General features: G+C 37.1%; 2 protein-coding genes across 3 annotated transcripts in view; both read left to right on the forward strand.

The window, feature by feature from the left end:
• Window positions 1-19998, forward strand: part of LOC144665910 (uncharacterized) — an 86094-nt gene that overhangs the window by 289 nt on the left and 65807 nt on the right. Inside the window, exon 2 of one of the 2 annotated variants that reach the window (XM_078527211.1) lies at window positions 158-801. The exons of the other annotated variant lie outside the window; for it this stretch is intronic. Within the exon in view, the coding sequence (XP_078383337.1) occupies window positions 158-331 (174 nt within the window). The 3' untranslated portion in view covers window positions 332-801. Of the gene's footprint in view, window positions 1-157; window positions 802-19998 lie in introns of those variants that run through there. 2 annotated transcript variants of the gene reach the window in all.
• On the forward strand, window positions 6169-8760 carry LOC144641911 (uncharacterized). Its single transcript, XM_078500960.1, has 4 exons — window positions 6169-6234; window positions 6937-7023; window positions 7746-7916; window positions 8593-8760. Exons 1-4 carry the CDS (start codon window positions 6169-6171, stop codon window positions 8758-8760), a joined length of 492 nt encoding a protein of 163 aa, XP_078357086.1.

Genomic DNA, 19998 nt, shown 5'->3' on the forward strand with positions numbered 1-19998 from the left:
TGAAGGAGCACCGAATTTTTAACATTGCTTCTTTTCTTGATCGTTTTATGAAGCAACATTATAACGTACTGTCCTATTTTAACCAACTGTTCTCAGTCTAGGCTTTGGCGTAATTCCCTTTATACCAACGGGATTTTTTAAATTCTTTTCTACACAGAAAATGGCTCTTGGATATGGAGCAACACAATCAACTGGCTCTCCCCAGCCCACACGCAAGCCAGCCACAACTCAGAAAGAACAGGACGAGTGGGAGCTAGGCGTACAGAAAGGGTTTCTAATGTGGCTTTTACCTGTGCAAGCTGAACTTCATCGGCAGATAACGACCGCTTAATTCAGCTGGCCGAGCTAAATATAATGCCGATTGTTTTCGTACATTGTATCAATGAACCGTATAACGTAGAGCTTTAAGTGCTCGTTGCATATTTTTGTATTAAACTGGATTAGATTGTAATCCTTGCTTCTCCGCAATAAACCACTGTGTCAGTGAAATTAAGTATGTTTTGTAAGTGAAAACTCACAAAGAAATAAACCGTGATAGTTACATACTTTAATTTGCATCTCGAGTAACTTGAGTAACTCGTGAAACTCGAGTAACTGTCCGTGCAATTAGTATTCCGCTCTGTATGTATTTGCATCGCGCACTGCTACGATTGTGCGAAACCATCTACATTTTTCTTTGTATTTTTTAATACTTAAGAATTTTTGTTACCTTATATTGAAGGCAATATTAAATAGTATATAATTTGCTCACTGCATGGTTATTTAGTGTATTAGATATATACTGCGAATAAATGAATAAATAAAGAACGCTTGTTGATTGATTGATTGATTGATCGACCGATTTTCAAGGAGTCGTATTGTCTGACCATAGTTAGTAGACTATGGTCTGACTCCTCTGACTCTGTTATTACATTGCACATTCTTCGCGCAGGAGAACTGAATTCGAAATCGGCGAGGTTCCAGTGAGGAAATTATTTATTCTTCAAAATATTTGTATTTCTTCGAAAATCTTCGGAAACGATTTGAAGTTGTTCGCCACACCTTTGTTATCGTCAATAACCTATTTTTGGGCGATGACATGATATTATTTCATAAAATGACGTAATAGTGACGTCATTTGATGCTAAATCGGATCCCTGATTTATTTCATTTATTTCACTCGTGGTCACGCCTGGTCATTCGTAAATCTCGACTATCATCGTTTATCTTACAACATTTACCGTAATTGGTTTAACACTCACAAAACTACCACGACTTAGCTTACATGTCGACGCTTAAATTACAATATTTATATTATATTTTCAAAACTTATATTAAATACTTATAATACGATACAATCCAATACAATGTTTTGAAGGAATCGTACGTTACCCTTCATGCTAGAGAGTACAATACATAGTTACTGAATACTTGCAAAATTGGTTCTGTTTTCAAGTGTATTATAAGCACCATACGTAAAACTGTTATTACAAACGCTATAGAGCACTTTATCAATTGAGTGACGCAAACGAAAACCCAAGTTATATCTCTAGCGAATCACAAAAGACATAGAAAATTCACTGAACCAATCAAAACTCGAGGCAAATACTTGTAGGCGGCGTGAAGCGCGGAAAAACCTGTGAGATTGAGCCATGTGGTGAGATTGAGATTTTGGCTTTACTTCTGATCGGATGTGAAAGTGGCGCGAATTTTTACAACCAATCGCTAAGAGTGGTAATGCAAAACCAAAGTAAACAGGAATTACTTTCGACACTCAAGTGAAAATTTTTAAATTGTGAATGAATCTCGGCAGCAAAAGAAGACGAACACTCCGCAAAGTTCCGCAAGTGAGTACGTGTTTATTAGCAAAACGCGACTGGGGTAACCTCGCGAGGCTTCAAGATAACAGTGTCCAACCGCTCACCATCCTGATTTAGACATTAAAGGTCGTCATTTGGTTTGAAAACTCACAACCATGATAATTCAATGTACAAAAAATACTGCATTTATTATGACTTAATCATCTTGTTCCCTGCTATCTTTACACCAAGCAGTCAATTTGACTGAATCCGTTCAAAAATTCGAAGTAAAGCTGCCGCTAAATGAAAACGAGGGGATCTCGGAGGGAAGTAGAAAAGGCACCCGTGAACAATCTTTTTTAAGTCTTTCCATCCCCGTGATACATGTCCACTAGTTTCCGGCATTTTTTGCTTACGTACTGAGCTTTTGGGAAGGGAGTAGAAAAAAGTTTAAATTAAGGACTTTTTAATTTTCCCCTTTAACTGTTATGTAATTTTGTCTCGTTTTCGTTCTTTTCCCCAAAAAGGCGTCTTTTATTCCTTTTAGCTTAATATTATTGTAAACACTTAAACCCAATTATTTGAATCCGTTTTTCCGTTTAGCATTCTTCTTGCGTCATAACTTGCCAGCCTTTCAGCTTAAGCTTCCTTGTATGACAGTTGTCACGCACCAGGAAAGACTATCTACTGATGAGGCAATTAGCTCATTGACTTCTGTAAGGGGGCTCTGTAACTATGCAAGGACCACTAGCAAATTGTTGCCGGATCTTGGTGTAGATCAGGATCAGCAGTAGACTTAATAAACAAACTTTAAGTGCAGGGCTGATCAAACAGCTAGGGAAAAATAGACGGAAGAAATAGACGGGATGTAACTTGATTTTTTCTTATGTTTGTCAGTTTTATGCTATTTCTATCTTCTCAGTACCGTTATTTGTTTTGTTTTCTTTTCTTATTATCAGCCTAATCACGTACCGTTGTTCATCTTAGTTTATTTAAATTTTGTAACTGTTTGTTTTCATACTCACTTAGCATTGTATGCCCCTGATGAAGGTTGGTTTTGTTTAACCGAACTATTGGGCCAAAATAAATTTATAACATCAGTCCCTAGCTGTTTGATCTGCCCTGTATTTAAAGTTTGTTTAATTAGCTCATTAGCTGACAAAAACAAATCATCTTTCATGGTTGCTTCCATGTTAAATATAATATATTATTAAGATTTCAAACTTAATTAGAAAGCTGAGCCTGTGTTAACAGATTCCCTGCATGAGGAGAAATGTGCAGGCTTTCAACATATTGTTATTTCGTAATAATTGGCCATGGGTGTCTGTATTGTCTGTATTTAAGTGAGCACTGGGTTCCGCTTTTCTTGTATTTCTGCCTTGTATTCCAATTTCAAGCTTGATCGAGCGTGCTCCGCTCATTGATAAAGACAAAGCAACATATATTCGAGAAGCAATGCTTTACAATTAACCAGTTAGTTAGTCAAAACATCCGCAAACTGTAAAACCTATTATGTCTTCTGTTTTTGATGTTAAAATAACATGTTTTACATCCAGATTATCTCTACTAGCAAGCAAAGGACGATTACTTCAGTGTTCGAAAAGGGATAAATTGATAATTTTCGCAAACCAAAAAACAAACCAACGTTTATACATTCGTGTTTGTCTGAATCATGAAAAAGTGGCATAGAAACAAATGTTAGCCAAAAATGGTCTGATATTCTTATAGGATCTATAAAACTATCAGAGACATGAACATACAGGAACTAAAATTAACGTAGAAACCAAATTGAAAATTCTCGACAGCACAATGAAATCAGTGAAACGTTTGACAGTCTTTGATTATAAGTTTTACAATTTGCATTTGGAGTCACGCCGTCTTAACTCTACCTCAATTCAAACTCCCTCTCTGTGTCTTGTGTGAATTAAATATCAATCCACAAAATTTCGCCCTCCTAGCCAAATCAAATGAAGGCAAATCAAAGCTTAGGTATTCAAGTCTATTCATATAACGGAGGAAGTATTTAATGTTTTAAGGATTGTGAGATGAGATCTGTAAAGTGCTTTTTTTGACATATTACAGGATCAACGACAAATTCTTGGGACAGAACACAATGCCCTTGACAATGCAAAATGAAATCAGAATTTTTAAGGAGCCAATGAAATAAACCGACAGATTTGCATTGAATCAGTGCATTTATTAATCCGTACTGTTTTAATTTTAGATTATGGCGAGCTCGAAAGCATCAATTATTACCGGCCTTATGCAAATTCCGACACACAGGAACGTTATGTTATTGTAATGATATTAAACAAAAGACACAAATATTTACTTAGGTTTCCGCAATGAGACTGATTCAAGGCTAACCAAGGTTAACGATTGCCGCTTTATACGTAAATAGGGGCGTTCATTGCTTAAACGACGAAAATTAGCGAACTATTAAAAATAAAGTTTGTATCTCTGTTTTAATTTGTGTCTCCCGGCTTCCTCTTCCGAAAACTTTATGAGCAAGTATCTTTTTTGAAACAAATTACTGCAACATACCGGTGATATTAGTTGTATTGTTTGATTTACAGGGAAATTGAATATGTTAAGCTCATTGAATAAACCAGTTATATCCGGTTAGTTCGAGAACTGACTTTTTTTTACTCAAATTTGTTTCAAAATTTGTGTGTTTGTTTAAATTTCACTTGTTATAAACTTCAGTTGGTCTTCCTTTCCGCAATAAGTGATATGTTTTGTTCTGTTAAAGAGGGTGCGGGGAGCCAATCAAAACCGGCTACACCTAACACCTACACGAAAAAGTGATGAAAAGAGGTCATCCCTGCTTAGTTGAATTGAGGAAGATATTACGAGAATAAAATCATGAAATAGTGCAAAACTGCTGATGTTGCATAAGAAAAAAGTCCCTTTCGTACGAGCGGAATTCAGTAGGAGGACTTTTGTTAAACAGGTCCCCTATTTCCAAAATTTAGAAACATGACTGAGCAGGATTTCCTTTCGAGAGAACTTAACTTCAATAAAAAGGGATCGATGAAATGGGACTTTCTCACTTTGAATTGGGCAGTACAGGATAAGAAATCTAGAATACTGAGCTCATTGATAGAACACTTCGCTACAAAGTTGGAGATATTGAATTTCACTGGCAATCACTAACATGTCTGCAACAGGTAGGCCAGTTAATTGGTACTATTGTATCACGTGTATTGAGAAAAAATTTACAGTGTTAAGTCTTAAGGAATTTTTAGATCTCTACTTGATGCTCGTTACACTATTTCAATGAGGGGACACTTCTGCCGGATATCTCGATAACTCGCTCGATTCGGCAAATTTCGTTGACTCCGTTTTATACATGAATATCAGAAGCTGCAAAACGTAAAAGAAAGACGTACGTAAATAATTATTTAGTTAACAACATAACACGCAGTTCTCAAGTTATATAAAGTGTACAGAAACGTGTCGCCGAATTGGAAGAAATTTTGAAAGTTGTTTTTTGACGAGCGAGAAAAAACCGGAGCCCGGCGATTAAAACCCTGCATCGGTGTAAGGCCTTGGGCGAGTATTAATTGCACGTATCAATTATCTATAAGTGACAAACGACTGACGGTTATTTTTCTACGTTGTTCTAATTTACTGGATGTAAAAGCGTCGGCATTTACTACTTGTAAATTATAAAGACGTTATAACAATTTCTTTTTACACAAATAATTTCTCTGTTTTTAGCGGAAATTTGACAGATATATCGTGATCTGTTTTACATGTGAAAAATACTTGAAATCGGCCATTATATGGCAGGTTTCACATAAGCATGATGCGTTCTTTCGTTAAATTGGTTGTTTTAAATTTCTGTCTGCCCAAATTCAATACAACAGGGTTGTACTCCAGCATAGTGCTCAAACGCATTGCGCGCGCACAGTACTTGGCAATACTACCGCTGCTAAATTAAAGGTCTCAACTAAAAAAAAACATGCAATCCATTTTCCACTTTCAAGCCAAAACTTGAAACATTCACTGAAAAACTAAAGCTTTGTAATCCGGATATACATAAAGAGTTCAATAATTGTTATTCGTCAGCTTTATCGCGTCGGATTTTGGTTAGTTACTATAGATTTGTCGTAACTTTTTTGTTTATAACTGAATTCGACGCACGCATATCGTGTTTGAAACTCTTACAAGACAACAAAAACCCACCATGTGCTTTCAGTGATACCAAGCGGGTACCACGTTGTATATTTAACAATTTTGTTGTAATAACAAATGTCTAATATCTGTATTTTCATTTTCAGAAACCTCGTTGTTTATATTTTTGTTTCTCGGACTCGCCCTGTATTCTTGTGGGGCTCCTAGTCACAAGCAGCTGAAGGCAAGGAGATCAGATCTGTTCTTGAATATGGTCTATATTTGCGATGATGATCCAAAATTGGTTCAGTTAGTCTCAGAAACGAAAATGGCCTATGTAAGTATAGATAAAGTTTTTTATATTGTGTATTTTTTTTTCACTATCGTTGTGAAAATCCGCGTCCGCGCAGAACGATTCTAGCAATGTTTTCCTGGTAACGTAATTACTAATAGAGCTTACACGTCTCTGGCCAATTAAACGTAGTTAATGGTTTAGTTCTTTTTCCTATCATAATCATACATTTTTTAACTAAAACGAAACCTCCCAACCTCTTCATATCTGACAATCTTGAGGTCGATTTGTTAACTAGTCGTATAGTAGTCGCAAAGGAAATAATAATACACATGGTTATCATAAATGTCTAGGACCTTAGCTAGCAAGAGGCAAGACGAGGCACTTCCCTCGTCTTGATTTTAACGTAAAATTTAAAAAAAAAAAAAAACTACGGTTAGTATAGGTGGGAAAATAACCCCCGGTTGAATACAATTGATTTTTCCATGTAGAAATACCTCATGAAAAATGTTTTTATAGTGTCTCATAGCTTCTAGATTGTAAAATTTTCCTTCCAGGCCCCGCTAGCGGCTCGTGCTTTCGACACTCACAACTTTTGCCCCCTCTATGTCAAAAGTCTGGTTACCGTCCTGATATCTATCAGTAAAGAAAAACATTCATTGGCTCCAAGAATTCATTAATTGTTTCATAAGGAAGGTTGTTAGTGACATGACATGTTAAATTAACGGCCACTTTGATTATTTTTAGGCAAAAGAGCACTTTGGGGATGCTACAGAATCAAGAAAGGTTACCATTAAAGGCGTGGAACTGCTGGATAATTATCAGACGATCCCAGTAAGCTTGCAATCAAAATTTTAATTAGTTTCATCAAATGCAAATCTTGTTTTCGTTTACGTAGTGGCGTTTCAAGTCTAACCTGGACGGATATTTAATTTTTTTACATTTATTGTCGCTTTATTTGGGCTTTCTTGAAATGCATTCTATCCATCCAAGAGACTACCTACGTAATGACTGTTTTAAGCAAGCGCTACGTTCGCCGTTATCTTGTGACATATTCTATATTTAAAAGTCATCTTGGGCCGGCTACCTTGACTCGCGCTCAGAATAAAATAAAACGGTATTATTAGCAGCAAACCCTTTTCATTGTAGTGAAAGACAAAATCATTTGTAAACTAGTATTGTTACTTAGTAACAAGAGTTCACAGGTTGGGTCAGTTCTCGGGGACCTTATTTTGACTGAGAATGACTCAATTAATTGTCAAATTGCCTGAATTTATTTTTTTAGACGAGGTGCATTGTTGAGTTATATAAGCACTTGGAAATTTTTTAAGAACACTCGAGATGTGCGAGAAGCACTCTGCTGCGTCTCGTTCTTCTCTATGCACTTCTCTCGTGTTCTTAGATATTCCCGCGTGCTTATTTAACTCAACAATGCACTCGGGTGCGTTTTTAAAATTTTTTATTAAATTGTGTCTGCGGCTTTTTTTTAATAGTAAATTCCTATACCAATTCATCGACGTCGTTTCTGATTTATGTATGTATTTTCTTACTTTTAGTTGCACACGTTTGTATCCAAAGCATACAAACAACTCTCTATATTTCACTCAATCTTCCAAGACATTTTATTTCAATGGTCCCGGAGTCAAGAGGAGAAAAAACAAATGGTAAAGAAGTTGGAAGTTATAGTGAACAGCATTGACAAACTGAAAACCTACATGGCAACTGCGGTAAGAGAACATTATTATGATAGTTTTATGTCCACACTTTTATTGCCTGTTAAGAGGGTCTTAATGGGGTTGACCGTTTGTCGTAAAACGGTCAAAAATTTAGCCGTTAGCCGTAAAAATTGGAAAATTTTAACCGTTAGCCGTAAAATATCGGTCAGTGATTAATTTTTAACTTTAAAAACATTGGAAATTAATTCTTAACGTTTGTTTATCGTTATGGAAATAATTAATCGTTAGCCGTAAAAAAGCCAAAATTTTAACCGTTAACCATAAAAGCCAACACCCCATGGAGACCCTCTGTTAATTACGAGTAAAATCAATCAGTAGAACATAGCTGACCAAGGGGCTTCAAATTGTCCAAACTTCGTGCCGAAAGAATTTTCAGCTTTTGAATAAAAGTTTTTGGAAGGAAAGGTTTCATTTCGTCTTGTTAAACGCGAGCGTTCGATGATCAGATGGCAGAAAGTTCTTTTCGTAAAAGCTGCATTTTTTGCGGTCAGATTTTATCTGAATATTTTCTAACTTTTTATGATTTTATTGTTTCTTTTCACAAAACAACGCACGTGCAAAATTCTTTCAACGCGCAAAAGTATTGAAGCGCCATGTTGCTAAATTAAGACATGCCAAAGAAAAGTGTGAAGTTATTCAAATGTTTTTATGTTTGTTCTTTTGTCAGGCCTTATTTTGTCGCCAGTCTCTTCCTGAAGTCAAACAGTTCCACGCAAGAACAATTTGGACCAAGTCCGCATTGCACCAGAAGACCTGGGTACTTGGAGTCTTAAGAGAATTTGAAAATAGCATGTTGTACTTACAGCCTGCGTTCAAAATGTACTCAAAGGAATGAATTATAGAAAGATAAATGATTTTTGTACACTGTATCAGTGAGTTTAAAGTAGAGTTTGTAATAGCTCGTCGTTTTTCAAAATTAACGTTATGAATAACTCTCGCTGGAGTTTCGTGTCCGCTTGCTTTTAATAAAAGCTATAGGTTTATTTATTTATTAGTTAACTTATTTATTTTTGTAAATTAAAGCCATAGGATTTTGCATTCGATAAGAAATATCAAATTTTATATCATATATTTAATATTAATGTTTGTAATTAATTAAAAATGGCGCACATGAAAATTTAAAGAGGAGTATTTATGAAATAAAAATAATAAACCTTTGCCAGTAAGAATTAGCAGTGATGTCAAGCAGGTGACTTGCATGTACTAAGTACAACAGTTAGTGTCATTTTTACATGATATTTATAATAAAATACGTAAATACCAGCTGTTGAATTGACTGAACATGTTTCAATATTTTAAAGTCCATTGGGCGCAGAGGTGCTATGGGAAAAACCCTGTCAAAATTAGTTGCTTTTGAATTTTCTCCAATTTTTTCTAATAATATTTTGTTTTACTTATCCCTTGGCATTTTTAAGGGGAGACCGGCCGGTAATTAGGCATCTGGCGACCATGTAGAAAAGACCGAAAAATAAACTGGCAAACTATCTCCAAATAGGATATCGTCGCGACATGTACTCATGGAAAAGAGAATTTGCAATTCAAGTAAAGACTTAGTTTTAAGCTACATTCTTTTATATGGCAAGAAGATTTTTTATGATAAACTGAGTTCTCTGATAGGCTGTAACACGGTCAGGATTTTGAAATACGGACCGTTTCCTTGTCAATGTCCGTCCTCATTAAAATCTGTAGTCTTATATGAGATAAATAATTTATTGATAAACTGGTCTTAAAATTTACAATAGATATCTCTTCTCTCTCTCTCTTTGCCATCTTGCCTCCTAAGGGGAGCATGGGGCGTCCACCATGGCATTCCTTCGGACTCTATTTGACGCAATTTTTTTAGCCTTTAGCCAAGACATGTTCTTTACTTTCAGCTCCTCTAGTGTGCAGCACCTCCATGACCAACTTGTTCCCAGGACTTTTCCAAATTGCAAGGGGAAAGCCCTGGGAACGAGGTTGCTCCATGACTCCTAAGGTCGACATCTCTTCTTGGAACCCTGGGGGTGCCATTCAAAAGGCAGCCCTTAGGTGATGTTGTTCATATTCTTACGGAGTGGGTATCCAATCCACGTCCACGTCCCACTCTTGACGGTGTCTCTACGCGGCTTTGACCAGTTATCTCCCAGACCTCTTCATTTACCCAGGCACTTCGTTTTGACCATCGGACGTTGAGAATCTTCAGCAAACATTTATTGATGAAGGTGCGCAGCTTCTCAGTCAATGCCTTAGTTGATCTCCACGTTCCTGAGCCATACAAAAGGACAGAGTTAACATTCCTGTTGAAGATCCTGAGTTTTGTTCCTAACCCAGAGGCATTTGCTTTCGAAATTGACATAGCATTGAAAACATCATTTGTGTAATTTGCGGCCTCTTTCCCTAGTCTTCTGTATGGTGATGTTGAGTCCCACCTGTCTACTAACTCGATCCCCTTAAAATTTCTTCTTTGTCGTTCATATCAGCCAGCCGTTATGTAAGTAGAGACGATTCTTCGATAAAATCCAGATCTTCCAGCCGATGGCTCAGTGTCCGACACCCAGTCAAGCACAGTAAGAAAGTCAGCAGAGCAGGAAAGAGAGTAATTAATCAGGTCAGGGCGCTAAAAAGGAAGGGCGGCGAAACGCGCCTTGAGCTCTTGGGCGATGTGGGATGCGGAGTCGGACTGGGTCGAGCACGCTCCACTGCAGCTGAGCTCAAAACACGGCGGCAAATGAGATTTGGTGGCTGGTGGAGAAAAGTGATCGCTACGCGAAAACAGTAAAGGAATTTCCACGAAATTCTTTTGGTGTGAAATAACGATATGTTTCCTCAACTGTAAGAAGTTAGAAAGTGTACGATTCCGTGATTGCAGTGTTGAATTATCACGAGTAAAACCAACTTGCTCGAAAGGCCTCCTACCTTTCCTTCGAACACTAGAAATCAAATACATGGAAAATAATGATTAAAACAATAAATACAGTATGTATTGAACCATGCGGTAAATAGTCTCCTTTTGAAGCTTTTTTTTGGGATGTCGTGCAACCCTTCCCCAAAGCGTTGACCGTTGGGCATTGTGTGACATCCCAAAAACGGCTGCAAAGAAGTCTATGCGGTATATTGCAACGTGTGTTCCTTGAAACAGAGTAAAGGGCACTTTTTCACAAACCTCTGTAACAGACCCAGTGGAATCTTCATTCTCACCGGGTTTTCGGAAAAAAACGTCACTGGGTGGCCAATTTCTCTCTGGGTCGGCTAATTTGGGCTGGTTTTTTTAAATAGGTCTATTCAACAAAAGTCACACTTTACAGTCACTGGGGAAGCATAAAAATAGGCGGTAAAATCAAAATATCTGCTGGGTACCGGGAAGACTAAATTTTCACTGGGTAGGGGAAAATAATCCACTGAGTCGGGTTCCACTGGGTGTGTTACAGAGGGGTGTTTTTCTTCCAACAGTCTTGTAAAAAAGTAACTGATTGATAAAAGCTTTGTTTTCTCGTCTTGTATCTCGAGTACTCGACTCGAAACTTGAAGTTGTTCACTCACGAGTTGATACTCCAAGTAACTGTCAACATTCTTTTGACAGGTGCTACATTGACTCATTAATTCATTTATAATACCAACTTTTATTCAAATGAAAGTCTACATAATGATATGTACGCATTACGGACCCAATTTTATTTAACTTGATTTTGCGCTCTTTAGTGATGAGTGTTTTCTTCATGAAAACCCAGCTGAACAAACGGTTTTATAACATAGCTAGCAGAGCCGCGCAATCAAATTCAGTATAGGTAAGCGTGCCCAAAATCCCGATGGAGCACGCTGATGACGTAATCGACGAGTGAAAATCTCAATGAGTAAAGCACACACGCTGTGTTTTGCGAAAGCGATGACATATTATCTTCGGAATATGAAAAGTGAATCCTTTCAATATTTTTCCAAGGATACGAGCTACAAGGTAAGCTGTTTCTTATTACGAGACGGAGAGCGAAAGAGAAAATAAATTCGATTTTGCCATCAAAGTTGTTTGTGTGCTTTTCTTCATTCAAACAACAACAACTAACGTGCGAGTCTCGAAGGACGAACATCATTTTTTCACGGCCCTAACGTGGAAGAATGGGCCAACCATGAATGACAACAGTCCGATGGCACCGAAAACTAGCTGCATGACGAAAGTTTTCGCGTTTTAAGCATTACACCAAAGCGTCTACGGCTCTGTTGTGACTTTGCCGCTCGGGAAAACATTTCAAATTACTTCATCGGGCGTTTCATTCAACTACCGTTTTCAAAAATAAATGTTTATTTACATCAATTACAATTAAAATCGGTCCACAAAAATACTTAAAACTAAGCATAGAACCGAATTCTTTGACTCTTTTAACCCTTGGAATCTGTTCGGCTGTTCGAGGTTGTTTTGTTTTAAGAGGCTGTCTTTCTTAAAAACACCCACTCCAATTCGCGTCAAAAAATAATTTTGCCTGAAACTCTGGCAACTGAAAGACTTTACCGAGGCTAAAACTAAAACAGATTTGGTTTGATTCAAAATGATTTTCTGGCCGCGTTAGGAGACATTAAATATTTTGCCCTTTCGGGCCCGCCACAAGGTCTGAAAAATTAGAAAAATTGGCATTTTTCGAGACGCTGTCAAATATTTCATTTGAATCTAACAACAACAATTTTTATATAAATTTGCTCATAAACATTTCTAGTTTTCTAAGAAGGTAGCAACTTTTCCCTCGATTTATCTGGAAATGCGAAATAAAGGATATAATGACCACTACTGATCGGCATCGAACGAAGGTTAAAAAATGGTCTTGATTTAGAAGCGAATATTTCAATTTTGGGACCTAGCTGATAACTCTACTCTACACATCCGAAAAGTGTATTCCTTTATCTGATAAAATATGCAAAAATCAAATGTACGTTTTCAGTATTTCAAAAGTTATGACCATTTGTACCAGCCTAGTATCAGAACATGTGCGAGTAATAACAGCATTTGCTCTTATATTGTCGTCATTAATACTCGCACATGTGCTGATACAAACGGATTGATTTCCACATAATACTCAACGCCTATTCAGGCTATAAACCTTTCATCGCCATCAGAGGCGCGCGGGCGGAGGCTTCGAATCCTCCTGCTGTTCGTTCTTCTTTTTTTTTAATGCCATCAAATTAATGTCCAAAATGCGACTATCCAATAATTTGTCGCTGATTTTGAAAATAGCCTGCGCTTCCCAACGCTTTATACCTCTTTACGAATCAGAAAGAGCCGCCATCTTTAAAGCGAAGTAGACCCTGGGAACGAGGGTGTCGGTGTCGCGGCCATGCCCGTTACTAGGCAACAATAACAAATCACCGGTTCAAATAATCCACTCCTAACTTATAACACCCCCCCCCCCTCCCCAACCCAGAGCTTCGCGAGGCCCTGCGAGTCACATATTACTAGTAAATGTGTAATTTATTGCTCGACCGCTAAGTTTATGTTCTCACACTACACACAATAAACACAGTTTTTTTCCCGGGGCCGGTTTTGATGCACAATTCCACCGGCAATGTTATAAAACAATTGGTTCATGCTTTTAGCTGTGCTCCATCGAGTTATGGAGCACTTGGGAAGTTTGGAGAGCACTCAAGAAGCTAGAGTTGCCCTCGGCTATCGCCTCGGGCAACTCTTACGCATCTTTCGTGCTCTCCAAACTTCCCGCGTGCTCCATAACTCGATGGAGCACGCTAAAGCATGAACCAATTGTTAAGTTGCACGAGCTGTAAGCTGATGAATAAATTAAATCACGGCGTGAGGGAGCGCATGTTTTGCAGTCTATCGACTTACCTCGTTTTTTCGATAACCCAAAACACAAACTATGCATTCGGCTAATTACAACCTACATGCATTCTGAACTGCCAAATATAGCAAAGGGTAAATCTTTTTTACCTTCCACCAAAGGCTAAAATTTCCGATATCCTCAAAATTAAAGTTACTTAACATATAAATTCAAAACCAACAGAAAGTGTTTGGTGAGTATAGGAAAAGACGCGAATTCGCGAAAATACGAAGAACTATATGGAACAAACAAAGAAGAAATTACTGCGCGCAAGATTGTCGAGATAAGATGTGAATCAGTCAACGCAGGCGTATTTATTAGCAAAGCACAAATGTGTGACGCTAATGTTTTGTACCGCTTCAAAATGACTTATTTTGGACATTTTATACAGTACCAATTTAGAGGTACACCTTATGCATAAATTCCGTAAAGCACGCTGAAAATTTGTTGATCGAGCCTACAAGTTTCAACTAGAAGTGAACCCGATCTTATTTTACTAGCTCTGGGTTGCGCTCTTCTGGAGTTTAGCTATTAGCAGCCAGTAGTTAACCACTAAGAAGAAACGAGTGTGTTTAGATAAAACCAAAATACGATCACGTTCATGATCAACATAGAATCATCAAAATGTAGAAATTAAAACAATTAATGTCGAACACTTTTTTTATTCACTGTGTTACTGGGCTCAATTCGCAGCTGGTCATTGCTTTGGAAGTGTTTTTGAGAGTTTCTGACTTACGCTTACTTACACATACTTTTCAATTCAGCTGCCTGTTTGGGCAAACTCAAATGCTTAATTTAATATTAATTTTTCTAATATTTTCCGCCTAAATCCGACGCGAAAACCCTGGACTTATTTTTTTCCGTTTAGCGTATTTCCGGCTTCGTAGCTAAACGTAAAACCGATGTCGGCCATTATTACATGACATGGCACAATTCGCCCCTGATCCGACGCCAATGATCAAGTTAGAATCATCAAAATGTAGAAATTAAATCAATTAATGTCGAACGCTTATTTTATTCACTGGGTTACTGGGCTCAATTTGCAGCTGATAATCGCTTTGAAAGTGTTTTCGAGAGTTCACTTACGCTCAGTTCCACAACCTTTTCAGCCTGTTTGGGCAAACCTGACCATTTGATTTTATATAGATTTTTATAACATCTTTTCCTAAAATCCCTTACTCATATTTATTTTTCTGTTTACATTATTTTCCAGTGGCATAGCTAAACGGAAAATTCATATGGACTTTAGTACACAGACTTCGTTCCTGGAGGTCATAATTAGTTGTGGACCCCATCTTCTTGTCGGCGATGAAGGCTACAATAGCTTTGTACATAAATTCGGTATATTAACCTGCACATTAACATACGCTGGGTTTTTCATCGCGCGATGATTTAACAGTAACGCATCTGCGAGAAATCTGGAAGGCTAGGAGGCAAATGGGGCGTGTCCTAAATCCCATTCCTCTCGCGCCTTCGATACGTCCTGCACAAGAGTAAGCCTTGAAAACGATTAAAAAATTGCGTCAAAAAATCAAATTTCATTCCAGTGAAAATCTATAATTGTGACCTGTTAAAGGTCTTAACGTGATTTTTATTTCTTTCTCCCCTATAGTGAGTGTTTTGACTTCGGTATTTAATTTTCATGTCTAAGTAGCGATTTAGTAAAACACTTTACAATAAAAATTTGCGATAATACATTCGCTAAAAACATTATTAACTCCGTTTAAAAAAAAATTCTGAAAGGACCACGACGTTTCGACGTTGACTTAACGTCATTATCAAGTAAAGAAAATATGTGATTAAATGTATAAATACTAAAAATAGACAATGGAGATTAATTAATAAAAGTTGTGAAGTGAAAAAAGTTCAATGTCAAACAAAGAGTTTAGCACGTATGGAGTCCGCCTGCGTATTCAAATTTGGTCGCAGTTTCTTTATAAATAGCATCTCATAAATGAGACAGTCAAATTTTCCTCGGCATTTTTTCAGGACACGAAATTGGTTTTCCTTTAGGAGGTTCACATCGCCATGAGATTCTTTGAAATGCTTTCCAATCGCCGATGATTTGTGCTCAGCAATGCGTTTGTGTAGGTGTCGGGCTGTGTACCCGACATAATCCGCATCACACAGATTACATGAAAAAGAATAAACAACGCAATGGTGATTAAAAATCGTTGGCTTGAGTTCTTTTGGTTTAAGATCTTGTTCCAGTTTTTTGCTGACGAAAACTGGTTGCACGGTGACGTTGATCTTGTGACTTAGATCGCATAAATGCCGTCTAACTGCATTGGCAGATGTCTGATCTTTAAACGGGAGGCTAACACGGATGACACGATGGGTTTCAGATTCTTGCGATGTATCCGCGGAGACATTACGGACAAAGTTGTTGATGGTGGAGTTAATAACGTGCATGGGATAATCAAGTCGAGTGAAAATATGTCTTCATGAAAACCCAACTGAATAAACAGTGTTGCACGAACTATTGGATGAATAAATAAAAACACGAAAGGAAACGCATGATGTTTTGCAGTCTATTGGCTAACCTTGTTTTATTTCGATACTAACTCGAAACCCTTAATACAAAATAAACTATTTAGGTGGTTACACCCTGTATACATTCCGAGTTGCCACGTTCCACAAGGGGTGGATCATTACAAACCATCTGAATGCATGGTTTATTTGGCCTACGCTCGACCAAAGGTTCAAATTTGTTACGTCTTCAAAATTAAAGTTGCTTAATATAAAAAAAATGAAAACCAAAAAGATGATGTTTGATGATTACACGAAAATACGCGAAAAGGAGCCGAAATACCTGATAAGACCACCTCCTATGCCTTAATAATTTAACGCAGAATGATGGAACAATGAAGCAGAAATCATTTTTAAGCCTTTCAAAAGAAAGATCAGAGTCACATTAAACTCTTTCATGTACACTCGTTCGAATGAATACTACAAAACTTTTGCCAATAGCTGCTTTATTTAGATCTCACACTTAGTTCTATTACAAGACTGGCCTTTCTTCTAACAAATGTATTGCATTGGCGTTAGCTAGCGATAAACCACGTATAGTTTTAAATCACTCATTACAAACACTCTGGAGCCGATGCACGACTTTGACAATCATCTTCTTACTCTGAATTTTTACTTCATACGATCATTGTAAAAACAATATCCTAATTTTACAAGCATTACAGATAGCCCACCACCAAAAACTAATTCAGCCTATATCATGCAAACGTTCTTGGCCAAATTAAACACTATATGCTCCTAGCATTAACACACTGCAGCTAAAAGGCACATTTGTTTACTTTCCACTCATCGGGCTGCATTTGTAAATCGCCCAGGATATGGCGCCATCGAGGCCGAAGAAGAACGTCACCCTGTTTGCCCATGCTCCCCAAAGGGTGCGCTCTTTGGAAGAACCACAATACCAGACGATCTCCGTACTATATGGCAGGTCGATGTCATCACGTTGCCCTTTCAGATAATGGCGATTATGGACTGTGAGGAATGCGGCACTGCATTGGTCAGTAGTGTCGCAGACTTTGGTACAGCCCGCAGATACAGGGGAAGTACAACTGGCAATGTACAACACGACTGCAATGGTAGCAAGGGCTGCGCGAAGCTTCATTTTCATGTCTCGTCAGTCGAATAGCTCTTTATCGTGGTTACAAGTACAAATGGAACAGCGGTGATGTGATCGCTATGTTACCTGTATAAGTAAGAAGAAAAAAAAGACTGCGTTCAGTTATTTAACTGCATGTGACTGCGTTCAAACACTAATTTTGGGATGCATATATACTTAAAAAAATAATGCAGTGCGCGGTGCTTAGTGACCACTGGAAAATACAAATAACTTCTGGGGCATACATACATACATAAACTTTATTTTCTCTCGAATTTTAGAGTAGCTTTTACGCGGGATATCTACCAGTTATCCACTTGTCAGAAAAAGAGGGCGGAAAAGCGTGGGTTGATTGAACATTAAATGGAAGGAATGGTACAAGAACAGAAACATAAATTTACTAATCAAATAGCGTCAATCTTTTTAGAAAAAATGAAAATTCACAACGCAGTGATATTACCAGATATTGGATTACAAACTCTGAAAGTACTTCTAACACGCTAGCACGCTATCATTTCTTGGCCAAATTTAATTGCACAAATTATTTGGAATCTTTGGCTCTTTTCAGTTTTATCAACTGTTTAGACAATTGTTAAGAAAGCCTCTGTTGAAACTTTCTAGTCTGTTTTGAAATACTTTCACTAAACCTAACCGCAGGCCAAACGTGAATTGAATAATTCATGACTTTTTTGTTTGAGGCCATACAATATCTATTTGTTTGTCATGTGCCTGTTGGCACAAATGATATTTAAATTTAATTTTTAATATTTTATACCGTTTTGCAAAACTGTAACCGATATTATTTGAAGTCTTGTTACACCATTTTTTCGAAAAACACGGTTAAGTTCGAAATATTTTCCTGAAACGAATATTTTTTTCTGTTTTCTTGTTTGGTGGATAGATTGATACATGTTTATTAAGTGTGTATTTGGGATATACTTCCTGGGATTGTGATTTGAAGTTATTGAAATGATCACCGTTTATCAGTGTATAAGTAAAATGTGAAAGTGTTATCTTGATGAAGTGGGATTATGTGCACACCTTAGACTGATAGTTCTAAGTGAACTTACTAGAACTAGAAATTTATATAGAAAACACGCAGCCGTCAATACAAAGACGAAGTAATAAATTGAAGGTATGCTAGTGTTTGAAAGAAAAAACGGATGTCATTTTACTAGCTTTGGGTTGCGCTCTTAGGGCATCAAATTAACTTAACCCTATCCAAACCGGGGGGGGGGGGGGGAGAGCCTGCGCTGACTTTGCCGGAACGTTTATAACTTTTTTAAGATTTACCCGAACGCTGCCAAACTTTTTGAGTTTATCTAAAATTTATCTGGCAATAATTTAGTAGGATTGGTTGTTGTGTAGGGAACTTGACGATACCATGGCAGCGGCATTTTGACAGGCATGTTTTCCCAAATTTGTAATTTTTGTGTTCATATTAATGAAAAAATTACCTTAATGCAATTGTTTTCACCTTTTTATTGTTTTATTGCACTTTTTATGGATTTTGAGTACTTTTCAGTTATTTTGGGCGGGTTTCTGACGTTTTGGAAAAATTTTGAAATCCAAGATGGCGTATCCAAGATGGCAGCTATTTTGACATCATGGTGTAATTGTCACGTGATGTGACGTCATCATCCCAGGTCTTAAATATCAAAAGAAAGATTTTTGGACATACTATTTATCTCTAAGTCTCATTGTGATTGCTTAAATAATCTGGAAGTTACGGAGGAATCCGCCCCCTCGGTCTGAAAAGATCCAAAAAAGCCCGGCATGGATAGAAGACATTATTATTTGCATTCACTATTTTTTGTATTCATCTTTTTTTTTATTTTTTATTTTTATTTTATTATTTGCTCACACAAAGGTTACAAGACACTACATTTACAAATTTTACAATTCAAAAAGAGAACAAAACTAAAACAGTAAACTTAAAAAAAAACAACGGTAGCAAAACGGATGTTACAAAAGAAAACTAGTAGGTATTGCACAATTACAAGACTTACAATACAAGAGAGGACAAAACTTACAGTGAATTAAAAAAAAAGGTAGCAACGCAGACGTTATAAAGGAAAAAAAATAGGTATTACAGACTTTAAAAAAAAACAACTTACAATACAAGAGAGAACTAAACTTACAGTAAAACTAAGCAAAAAGAACAGTAGCAAAGCGGACTTACTCAGGGGAAAAAAATAGGAATTAAATATAGTTCAATAAATTTTCATAGGTATATTTACATTGATAACTAAAATTGCTTTTGTTTTTTTTTTTCGATCTAGATTAGATTCAAATCAGTTTTCCCCATATTTTCAAAAACAAGTGCAATTTTTTTTGGGCGATATGACTTTGTTTTAAAATATCGAGTTTGTCTTGGAGGCGGAGAAGAAAGCTTTCAAAACACAAGTTGCCGACACATGAACTCGTCGCAAAAATATGGTATTTGGCTATAAGAAGGGTGACATTAAGTGCCTGTTTGTTTTGGGTGTCTTGAAACCAACCGTATAGGACAGCGGATTCAGTCAGAGTGAGAGTCTGTTCCAATTTCGAGCGCCACCATCACGTGAATCTATTCCAGAAAGCTTTAGATACAGTGCAGTGGTACAGTAAGTGACTTATTGTTTGTTTTTCAGTTTCGCATAAAGTGCAAATA

Source organism: Oculina patagonica, chromosome 1 (assembly GCF_052425735.1).
Source record: "Oculina patagonica isolate OP01 chromosome 1, crgOcupat, whole genome shotgun sequence".
In the NCBI taxonomy this organism is placed as follows: Eukaryota; Metazoa; Cnidaria; class Anthozoa; order Scleractinia; family Oculinidae; genus Oculina; species Oculina patagonica.